This window comes from Hylobates moloch, unplaced genomic scaffold (assembly GCF_009828535.3).
Source record: "Hylobates moloch isolate HMO894 unplaced genomic scaffold, HMol_V3 SCAFFOLD_14, whole genome shotgun sequence".
In the NCBI taxonomy this organism is placed as follows: domain Eukaryota; kingdom Metazoa; phylum Chordata; class Mammalia; order Primates; family Hylobatidae; genus Hylobates; species Hylobates moloch.
This window is the reverse complement of record NW_026652289.1, coordinates 93,126,138-93,138,326: the sequence shown is the minus strand read 5'-3', so window position 1 is coordinate 93,138,326 and position 12,189 is coordinate 93,126,138. Positions and strand designations below refer to the sequence as shown.

Genomic DNA, 12,189 nt, shown 5'->3' with positions numbered 1-12,189 from the left:
CATTGAGGGGCTCCGAAGTTGTCTAAGGTCCCTAGACAAGTTAGGATCACACCTGGGACTTGAATTCCAGTTGCCTCACTGCCCATCCCGTGTGCTTTCCACTCCTTTCTCTTCCACGGGTCTTTTAACTGTTAGCACATTTCTAATAATGGCATGAAAGACTTTGTCTCCTATACAATAAATACATTTTGGGCATTTCTCACGAGATTAAGGTTATAGTGAGAACAAAATTAAGATGATTTACATAAAAGTTCTTACAGATAACAAAATGCTTTTCAACTATGAGACAGTGTTATAATTTAATTTGTATTTCATAATAATATATATATATATATATGTTTTTTGAGACAGTCTTGCTCTGTCGGCCAGGCTGGAGTGCAGTGGCCCAATCTTGGCTCACTGTGACCTCTGCCTCCGAGGTTCAAGCGATTCTCCTACCTCAGCCTCCTGAGTAGCTGGGATTACAGGCACGCGCCACCACTCCTGGCTAATTTTTGTGTTTTTAGTAGAGACGGGGGTTTCACCATGTGTTGGTCAGGCTGGTCTCGAACTCCTGACTTCGTGTTCTGCTCACCTCGGCCTCCCAAAGTGCTGGGATTACAGGCGTGAACCACCACACCCAGCCTCATAATAATATTTTTAAAACTAGCATGGAAAAGAAACACTAGAGAAGCAAATGAGCAACTTGCTATTAAATAAAATCACCGTGGGGAACACACAATCCCTGAATTGTGTGGCTCACTTTGCCCAGAGCCGTGTAAGAAGCAAAGAAAGTAGACCAAGAGTCAGCTTTATGATGTGGTGATAGCTGTGAGGTTTAGCGCTCCTTCCTCACATTGTTTGCACTACATTTTAGAATGTGCTTGGAATTAAAAATAAAGCTGTACATTAAATTTCAACAGTGTGTGTTTAACAGTTTGGTATGGCTCCAGAATGAATCAAATGAGAGTAATATAAAAGCAAAACTAGGAAAGAAACAAATTGTGTTTTCATTGATTGCCTCAAAGTATTGATTCATATGCTGAGGAATCACTGATTTCCATCATCTGGTCCACTTTCCAGCAGAGGATTTCAGGACTTAATCCAAGCATCCATCAAAGCATTCAAATCTCTCAAATTATTTCTTAGAATTTTTAATGTTAGGAAGGGCAAAAATAAGTAATAATAATAATAACAGCTCTCATGTAACCAGCCAATTACTGTGCTAAATATTCTCTAGTTATTATTTAATCTTCACAACAGCCCTTATGAGGTGGATACTGTTTTTCTCCCACATTTTATCTAAAAGGAAATTGAGGCTTAGAAAGTTTATTTGTCTAAGGTCATCAGTTGGTAAGTGGCATTTCTGCCTGAGGAAATCTGCCATCCCAGCCTCTCGCCCCGCTGTTGTTACCTTTTTCCTGACATATGACCCCAGTGCTTTTCTTTATAATTCCTGGGTACCCCCTGCTCTCATGATTCTTCACCAAACCCCCACACCTCTTCTCCTTGAGAAATGCCTCGTCTAGAATTTTGACTTTTATCAAAACATGTCCCTTTCCTCAGGATCTCCCTTTAAATCTCTATTAGTAATTTCTGGTAAATCATCTTTATTAATGAGTTAATGTGGAATGGGCTAACCCCTTCCTAGTAATATTTGTTCATTTTAACAATTGGGACCTTCTGAAAACAATGGTTTAACCTAAAAGAGTGCCCAGTGGTAGAATTTCAGGCATCATGATTATCTGAAGGTAACAGTTAGACTAGTAGAGTGGACTTTTTAACTCTGGCAAGGGAAAGATGAGGGAGGAACAGGGATGGCTTCAGAGAAGGAAGCAGTTACGTAATTGGAGAGTTCATCAATGCCTTCTGTGGCATTAGATTCAGTGGATTGCCAAATTTTTCTTTTTTTAGATTTGTAATATTGAAAAGGACTCAAGAGTTCAGCTGGTCTAAACTCTCACAGGAATTTGTTTACATTAAAGCAGGAGCCCACTCCCAGCACCTGGGGAGGAGAGAAACTATGAGAAAGTTCTGAGGGCCTAAATTTCACTACTTAATAAAGAATTTGCTGCATCCTAATTTTAAAAAAATGTTTATTTAATAAAAACCATTCCCTTTCAGTTGATTTACATAAAGTAAAATAGAGAGGAAGAGTTTGGACTTTGACTCATTTTTAACATTTAAAAATCATTAACATTTATTCTGTAACAAAATTCCTAACAGAGTTTTGTTTTTCTTCTTTAATTTTTAAAGCCTCCAGTTAAGTTCCTATCAACAGTTCTTGGCAAAAGTAATCTTCAGTTTTCAGGAATGAATATAAAACTGACCATCTCAACATGCAGTCTCACATTGATGAATCTTGACGACCAACAGGTAAGATCACAAATGTCATTTATAGACAAACATATCTATTTTTCCAGAGATGCCTGGGGATACTGAAAAGCATAAAGTACAGCACAAGGGAAAAATCTGCTGAAGATTCATGCGTAACAATCATTAGAACAACAGCATTACTAATCCATGACTGGGGCATGTAACCACCTACATAGGTGTCCCTACCTAACTGGCTTTGAATGAAGAACTAAGGTGCAAAGAACATAGAAAATATCATTTAGCAACTCATATCCTTGAATTGATCATTGATGTCTCCACCAACCCTCCCCAAATGGATAGCAATTCCATTATCACAACTAACAGACTGTGTGTTGGGCCAGGGTGCAGATGAGGGACAAAGGGGAAAGGTGATGTTGGGGTTAATGTTCTAGCTAACTGAAATTTAAGCAGAAAATATTTTCTTCCAATTCTTGTGGTTGAGCAGCTTTCTAAAATGTTATTGTATAAAAGATAATGTTTTCTTCCTTAATAATTTATGGTACTGTGGTGTGCCTAACTTTTCATTGTGAACCTCATTTCTCAAAGAACAGCATTGCTGAAGCAAATGTAGAAGATACGCAGGCATTGGGCTAAATGTGTACCTAAACCAGGACATTTTGTTTGGCTTGCTTTTAATTTTTTAAACTAAATTACTTCTATCAGGTTATGTATGTGTGTTAGGATCTGATTTTCTTCTTTGTCTAGTATGTTGTGATCCAAGTTTCTTTACACTTAAGGTTTTACTGTATGGAGTGCTGTTGATCAAGGTTTAATATGTACTTGGCAATAATAACATGCTAAAAGTCTGAGGTTACATATGGGTTGAAATGCTGGCTTTGCCACTTACTAGCAAATGACTACTACTCTGGGCTTCAGTTTTCCTAATCAGTGAAATGAGGATTATGGTACTTATTTATAAGGTTTCTGAGAGGATGGATTTTAAGTGTCTCATAGGGCTGTTTAGAGGATTAAATGAGATAATAGATGTAAATTATATAGCATGTGCCAGTCACATGATATCTATTATTATTATTTACTCAAATATTCTCAGAGACCTTTTCATATACTCAGTACTTAATAGGAAGAGCATATTATAAGATTATAAAATTATCAGTAACATATAAGTACAGGTTTTGAGGGCTATTTTATTTTCTAAATTAAAAAAACAGAATAAAATGTACTGTTTAAGCAGTAGTATACAACACCTTAGAGGAAAAGTGTTAATATGAAATAGTGACAAATAAGTTCTTGTCTAGTTGGGTCCTGATTGATCTTCCAAGAGTGGTGATACCATTGGTATCATGAGAGCATAACATTTTGGGCTGCACTTGGAAGACACAACACATGTGGGTGGTGAAACATTCATTCAGTCATTTTGACTTTTTGACTTCAATACAAATGTAGATGCAAAATTTATTTTTAGTTTTCATTCACATGGATGGTACCGCGCAAGCTCAATGCTTTTAGTTATGAGATCTCACTAAGTAGAGGAGCCCTCGGATTATCTCAGAGCTTTGTAAGGGAGAAAGAGTAGGCAAAGCTGAAGCCATCATAATGACAGCCTTTTGGGTAGAATCTAATGATCATTTTTTAAAATGGCCCTTTCTGTGGGGCGTCTTAAACGAATGAGGAATTTATGAATGGGATTGTGGTGTATGTGGTGGGGCAGAGTTTATTCTCAGCCTCTTTCCTCTTCAGTACCTTTTTTTAGGGCAAAGTATTACTACTCATCCATAATCTTTCAGGCAAAACAGAGGTGAGGATAACGGGTGGTTTTCATTACCAGTAACTATAGTAATATTATGTGCCTTTGAAAGTAATCCATAGCTTTTCTGCACTGGTGGCATGGAATGGGGTTGTATTCAGCCCACTGCTAGAGTGGGGACCAAAGTTAAGATCTCATTTATCTCAGACCTGAGGGCTGATTTTTAATAACTATTTTGAGCTTTTCTGCAGGCATAGGGGAAATGGCTGGGGGGTATGGGGGAGAGATGTGCCACTGTAGAGGCCTCAACTCAAGAAGCTTTATGTCCCACGAGAAAGGCAACTAAAATGTTTAAGAAGTGAAGGCAGCAAAGATGAGAGACCTTGTGGATACAGCACAAGAAAAAGGATTAATTAAATCCTTAACACTACCAATGGAAGTTCCAAAATAAATACAAAGAAATACTAATGCCTTCCCCATCCCCACTTAATTTCTAAGATATACTTTGGACTGAAAACAAAGGTTCAAATTTATGGATATATTCATAGATGATAGCATTTATGGAACAGATAGTTCACATTTCTCTTTGGCCACTGAGAACATCAAGAATATAACAATTCATTTCCAGAAAATATTTTACAAACCTCCAGAGGCAGAAAATATTAAACATGCAGTGCTTGCAATTTTTAAATATTACCATATTTCAGGATGGGAAAATGCATTTTTGCAAGGGTAAGTTATAGGTATTTCCTTGTTTTAAAATTCAAGCAACAGACTTTATTGACATACTTTAATATAGTATTTTAGGGCCTCAAGCAAAGTCAGAGAGTCTCAGTTACTCACACCCCCACTAATTCTTTACTGATTTTTACAACTCTAACAGGTACTGAATTCAGAAGGGTAATAGAGTTAAGGTAAAACAGGCAAAAATTGAGACATCCTTTAGTCTCTACAAGGAGAGGCAACTTGACATATTTAGAGGCCAAGTAGGTAATGCAAGCTGTGCAAGCACAAGAAAAAACAATGGTGCAGGCCCAATGATAAATGTCAAGTGCCACCTGGCCTCTATGTTGGGGAGACAACACTGAGGGACTTGGCAAACAGAACACCTTCCTTGTCTAAAGGTGAATCAGATGGTTTTTTGTTTGTTTGTTTGTTTGTTGGCTACATAGGTCTATAGGTCAAAGGCTCCCAGATCTTTTACTTTAAAAAAATAATAATAAAAAGGTAAGAATCTAGATTTTTAGCTGCTGTCTCTGTACTGAGATGTTGGTCTCTTAAAATTATAAGCATGAACCAAACAAAACACATCTGTGGCCTGAAGACAGCCAACATGGGATATCTGATCTAAGTGAACATTTATAATACATATGGATAAATTTGGAAAACTCTCCCTAATCACACCGTGTACTCAAAAGCTTCTTTAAATTCCCTATCTTGCAAAATCAGTTAGAATTTCCCCAGAACTCCTTTCTCTAGCTCCCTTAAATGAAGATACACACACACACACACACTCACACACATCGTCATTTAGTCCTCACAATTTGTAAGGTACATCCAATTGTTCCTATTTTCAGTTTAGGACCCGAGCCAGAGAGATTAATCTCCCAGTTACTGCGCTAATAAATAGTAGAACCCAGATTTTAACCAAGTAGTCTGGTTTGTGTGTGGTAACTGCATGTAAAAGAAATACAAATAATTTTACACCCCTAAAAGGGGTGTTAAAATGTTAATTTTCTATCCTCAATAAATACAAGTAAGTATTTACAATTTTCATTGTCTCTCAGCTTACTGCCTATTTTTAAGACTGAAAAACAACCGAGCCAATTGCAGAGCCCAGGTTTTTCTCCCCAAGATGGGCCTTCAGATGCAATAGTGTTTCCCACCCCCACCTCATGTGCCCTACTCAGACCCAGAGAGAAACAGAATCACAACCTTCTAGTTTGTGGACCTCAGATTTTTTTTTTTCAAGAGTTTATCTTTCCTAGTAAAGATAAAACTTTCCTGGTAAAGATAAAGATCTGGAGGTAAATACAATCAGCCAGTTTATTGTGCACTAGCATACCCCCACCCACACTAATTTACATCATGCATGCAATTAATTATCTATCCACACCCATCTGACCGTAGCTACAGGCTAATTGAGAAAGCAGTGGAAGAGGTAGTAGGATTAAGAAGTCTAAGCACCAACATTTTACTTCCACCATCTCTCCCTCCTGACCCAGCTAGTGTCTGAGCAATTCTGATCAGCCTTGTCACAGTCCTATCTTTTACAGATCTCTCTCCCCAAAAGACAGGATGACCATAAAATAAGCCTCTGAATTGTCCTGTTGCACTGGATATTCGTTCTTTACTGCTATAATGGAGCAGAAGCATTTGGAACCTTTTTACTGATCATGATAAAACCTGCCGATATACTCATTTAGCTGAACCTAGCCTTCTGATGTAATCATTACTCTCCTAGAACTTCAGCATCTTAGTAAGGTAACCACGGCAACATACTCATTGATAGGGCAGGTTTTCCCAGACCAGCAAATTCTTATAGGCAAAAACTTAATTTACAAAGTTTAATTTCCAGAAATTAATTTGTGAATTAGATAGCTGAAGGTGGATCATTTTCCCTTAATACTGGTTAACACATACAATAGAAAGTCGTATACAGAGAAAAGTATGTATGCAATACTATTAGCCAAACAAAATACACAGAACAAGAAATTTTATTATCTCCAATGCTGGTGCATAACAAATAACAAGCTTAATTAGAGGAGGAGACAGAGGGAAACTTCAGATACCAAGGTAATTTCTGGGCAGGTTTAAAACCTTTAAAAGTTGATAGAATAACTGTTCATAAAGTCTTTTTAGATATAGGGCTTTTTACTTGACAACTTTTATTAACAGTTCTTACAATATGAAGTTCAACTAAAGTCTTTCACCTGTCAAGTTAAAACAGCAAGCAAAACAAAATTTCTCTAGTATATAACAGCATGAGCAATGGTTTGTTTTCTTTGTACATTCACACACATTTAGTGTCTAGATTTGAAACTTTTAAATTAAGGATGTCTAATTTTTGACTTTTAAAAATGGTTATACAATGGATTTCCTTGATTTATAGATCACAGTGGCTTTATAAATGATCAAGATACATGTACAAACAAAATTTCAGATGCTCTTGGAAACACATCTTAAGATACAGAGCACACGTGATACATATTTGAGTTTACTCATCCTTTTGGAATAATGAAGAATACTCCATTTATCTTACACTGAAAATGTAGCCTTTGATAACTGTGGCTTGACTAGATCACAAAATAGAATTTTCCAAGATTTCTTAAGCTTTCAGTCCAAATAACTCAAAAGATATCTGTCCTAGTTGGATACATTTTTTTTTCTCATTATATAATTAGTATCAGTGGGCTCCTGTATTGGCAGTTTGTCTTGGTCATGACTTACTCTTGCAAAACCATCTTTACAGCAAACAAATATGAAAGATACTTTCCCCAATGCAAGGAAAATAATCTGGATCAATAACAAAGTCAAAGCCATAGGTGTTTTAGGACATTCTTGATAACAGATTTCAACGGTCTTAAAATCTTTTTTTCTTTTTCTGTAATGATTCTCTTCCTTTTTCACAACTGTGCAGTCACTGTCCTATTGTCTTCTATTCTGAAAAACAAATTTTTCTGAAGGTCAAGTTTTTCAATGGCACAAAACTATTTGGAATGAACCCAAAAGATAGCGGAAAGTTGGGTCCCTCCTCAAGTAGTTTCCTCCTCTTTTAACAGCATGTAACTACTCTCTATCAATAATCTCATCACAACCGAGTTCTTCGGTCAGACGATTGACAACCATCAGTGAAAAAAGCTCTTCGATAAAAGCTAACTGATCAAACGGGGTTTTCTCATAATGCATCTGAAACCCGCCATCCAGGGCTGCTTCTCTTGTTCTCAGAAACATCTTGTCGGCTTCTTCAAGGGCGGCTGATACTCTGTAGCCGGCACCACTAAGCTGCTCCTCTTCGGGATAGTCGTAGTCGTCCTCCCAGTCATCAAATTCCTCGCCCTCGTCCTCGCTCTCGAAGTCTGCGCCCGCCACCTGGCCTGGCTGCTCCCCAGCGTTGGGCCCGTTAGCAAGGCTCCGTTTCCCCTCTGGCGCCGCCATTGGCTGGGCCTCCTCCTCCTCCTCCATTGGGCCTTCCTCCTCGAGCTCTGGCTGGGCCCCGTTGCGGGAGGGACGCAGGGATAGCTCCCGGCTCCCGCTGCCTACCTCCATCTGCGGAAGGTCACCCTCGCCAGGCATCACATCCATCTGCAGGTCACTGCTCTCTTCATACAGCTCGGACAACTCAGCCATTTCCGACATTGTGCAAACCGCTCAACCTCTCGGAAAAAGCTTCCAGCAAGATAGATGCTGCGCGGCCGGGCGTTCGTGCGCGTGCGCAAAGGCTGCGCGCTTGCGTAACCCCGCGCGCAGGCGTGGTCCTCAGGTACCGCCTCCTGCTTGGCGCGCCGCTGTGGTTGGAGTAGCTCAATGTTTTCCCCGGGGTCTTGGCGTCGCTTTTTGAGCTAGGTTTCCATCGATTCAAACTTCGTATCTACGGACCCTGCGTGTAAGAGCGTAACAGTTTCTGTGTTACTTAACCCTACTGCTGCTTGTAATGCTGCAAACCAGAAAATAACCTTACATGGCCTTCGTAACATTTAATGCTCTTTCCCCCCCTTCTTCCTCCTCCCCTGGGCAATTTCCCGATGTACTGATGACTTCTAAATCCACGTCTCCAAACCAGACAACATCCATAACCACAGACCAGCATATTAAGAACTAATCCATTCTGTCCTTTTAGTGTTGTCATTTAAAAAGTTAAATTCACAACAGATATATTGTACTTTTTTTTTAGTTACAGTGAAGAAATACTTGGTCCCATTTCTTTTCGCCTGGGAAGTATCTTTCCACTATTAGCAATGCGGTGTGTATTCTTTAAATTCTTTTTATTTGCATTTACATGTATCTTTATGTATTCATAGCAAAATACTATCTTGTGTGTTTTTTAGAAACATGTTTTACCAGTTTTTACCTTCAATTTAAAAGCTGAGGCTTTTAAGTTGTATATACTTATATGAATTATATGACTGTGTATACTTACAGGATTCAAGCACATTTCATTTATTCTGCACTTTATTTCTATTATTATTACTTTGTAGTTATGTAGAATTGTACAACTCAACATAATGTAGAATCAGTGGAAGCCCTGAACTTGTTTTCCTGCAACTAGATGGTCCCATCTGGGGGTGATGAGACACAGTGACACCCGAGGTGTGTTCCTTATGTTGGGTCTATTCTGTAATCGCATTTTGGTTGCTGTTACTGTAAAAAATCCTGCCTCACAAAGATAGGATGTTGAAAATGGAAGGAGGCTTTTCAGTACTTTTGTGGCAATCTCAGGATGTTCGGCCTTGACTTTAATCGAGAACGTATGGAGATCTGAAGTTGTCTCAAACATACTTTTAAGGCCACTGTTATTTGCAATATCAAGCAGTTGATCCTCTTCTAGCGTGGACAAAGTGGATTCACCTGGCTTATTCACAAATTGGTCACAGATCCATTCCGTCTTTTGTGGATAAGAAGTGTGATGGTTAATACTGAGTGTCAACTTGATTGGATTGAAGGATACAAGTATTGATCCTTGGTGTGTCTGTGAGGGTGTTGCCAAAGGAGATTAACATTTGAGTCAGTGGGCTGCAAAAGGCAGACCCACCCTTAATCTGGTTGGGCACAATCTAATCAGCTGCCAGCTTGGCTAGAATACAAGCAGGCAGAAAAATGTGAGAAGAGAGACTGGCCTAGCCTCCCAGCCTAAATCTTTCTCCTGTGTTGGATGCTTCCTGCCCTTGAACATCAGACTCCCAGGTTCTTCAGTTTTAGAACTCAGACTGGCTCTCCTCTCTCCTCAGCCTGCAGACAGCCTATTGTGGGACCTTGTGATAGTGTGAGTTAATACTTAATGAACTGCCCTTTACATATATGTACATATATGTGTGTGTGTATGTATATATATATATATATATATGTATGTATATATCTATTCCATTAGTTCTGTCCTTTTAGAGAACCCTGACTAATACAGGAAGTAATGCTCAAAATCTTTTGAAAGCTGGGATAGGTGATCATGCACCAGCTGGGAGAAAGAAGACCCTGGCTCAGTCTCTTTCAAAATCTCTGCTAATGTTTGAAATGTCAGAAATCCCAGTGTTCGTTTCTCACCCCCGTGATTCCAGTGTGGCTTTGAATGCAACCACTTTATCTGCCAAGTTGAACACAGTTGTTGTTCGTCCCTGAAGGGACAGAGTTCATTGAGCAGGTTGAATTTGTCACACAAATAAGCAAGTTTTGTGACCCATTCTGTGTCACTGAAATGTGCCGCCAATGGTGACTGTTTTTCTAAAAAGACATCTCTGAAGCAGCTCTCTTAACTCAAAAACTCTGGCCAGTGATCTACCTTTAGAAAGCCATCTCACTTCTGTGTGTAAGAGAAGATGTGTGCTCTGCATCCATCTCCTCACAGAGCTGCACAAACAGATGTGAGTTAAGGGCATGTATAATATGGTTAATAATTTTAATCACATACTGCAAAATGTTGTTAAGTTCAGGTGACATTTTCCGACTAGCCATCATTTCTCTGTGGATGACACGGTGCATAGACTTACATTCAGAAGCGTCCTCTTTGACCTGAGTAGTGAAACCAAAATGCCATCCAGTCATGGCAGCTGCTCCACCCGTGCATATACCAACGAAAATTACTGATTCCACTTTCCTGATATGTAATCATTCAACGACTTGAGTAGTTCTGCAGCTGTGGTGCTGGTTGGCAACAAAAGTGCATATAACATATCCTCATTCACATCCTCCTGAAAAATATATCACACACAAAAAAGCATTGTTGCTGAGTTGTCAGCATCAGTAGACTCATCAACCTGGATTGCATACCACGGTGACTCATTAATCCTTTCTAACAGTTGTGCCTCATTATCCTCTGATATTTCATCAATTCATCTAGTTGTGGTGCTAGCCAAAAGAGGAACACATGCCACCTTTTGAACTGCAGCTTCTCCTGAAAGTTCATCACAAATGTCCTTAGCAGCAGGCAGGATCATCTCTTCATCAATAGTAAAGGGCTTCTTAGCTTTAGCAATGTGGTTAGCCACTAAGAATGATGCTGTCAGCGCACACACATCTGATGAAGTGGTAGCCTTCAATAATTGCTTCTATTCTTTGTGTTCACATTGTTTTCTTTTGAAAAACTCCAAAGACGTAGTATTAATGCAGGGTGTGTGGTCTCCATGTGACAAAGCAGTTTAGAAGGCTTCATGGCTTTGTTAGACAGCAGCTTGCTACATACTATACAAAGCAAGCTTGGAGAATGTGAATCACCTGTTGCAATGAACTGGTATTTTAAGTAGGACTCTTGGTATTTTCTTTTAAATGCAGCTTTCTTTTTGTTGGCAGTCTTAAAGTCTTCTGCAGTCTCATCACTGGATCTTTCCCCCTCTTCAAAGAACCTCTCCAGTGAAGTTTGTTTTTTACTCATTTTGGCTAGGGTTAGCTTATGGGCTTACCAAAACTGTGACCGAGAAAGTGTACGGTGCAGGAAAGAGACATGGACAGAAGTGGTAAATAAAATAATGGGCGGGCCAGGCACAAACTAAAATCGTCAGATTCTGACTTAAAGCCTGCCATCAGCTGCAGCTGTACAACTGAAGTACATCAACTCCCTTGCCACTATGTAGCCTGCCACCAGATGCAACTTAAGTGGCACTTGCTACTTACTGATAGGGTTTTGATATGAGTCTGCAAGCAATTGATTTATTGTGGTCTCTGCGCAGTCAAACCTCTCTGCTATTGTTAATCTGTATTTGCAGCCACTCCCCAGCACTAGCGTCACCACCTCAGCTCTACCTCAGATCGTCAAGCATTAGATTCCCATAAGGAACATGCAATCTAGATCCCTCATATGCGTAGTTCACAACAGGATTCATTCTCCTATGAGAATCTAATGTCGCCGCTGATCTGACAGGAGGCAGAACTCAGTAATGTGAGCAACGGGGAGCAGCAGTACATACACATGAAGCTTCTCT

The 12,189-nt window shown here is 39.3% G+C and overlaps 2 protein-coding genes across 2 annotated transcripts in view; one reads left to right on the top strand and one right to left on the bottom strand.

Annotated features, from left to right (window-relative positions):
- SHC4 (SHC adaptor protein 4) overlaps positions 1-12,189 on the top strand; it is a 138,866-nt gene that overhangs the window by 75,135 nt on the left and 51,542 nt on the right. The window contains exon 4 of the mRNA XM_032174244.2: positions 2,236-2,355. Within this exon, the coding sequence (XP_032030135.1) occupies positions 2,236-2,355 (120 nt within the window). The remainder of the gene's footprint in view (positions 1-2,235; positions 2,356-12,189) is intronic.
- On the bottom strand, positions 6,760-8,495 carry EID1 (EP300 interacting inhibitor of differentiation 1). Its single transcript, XM_032174245.2, has one exon. The coding sequence runs from the start codon at positions 8,417-8,419 to the stop codon at positions 7,850-7,852; it is 570 nt and encodes a 189-aa protein (XP_032030136.1). The 5' UTR covers positions 8,420-8,495; the 3' UTR covers positions 6,760-7,849.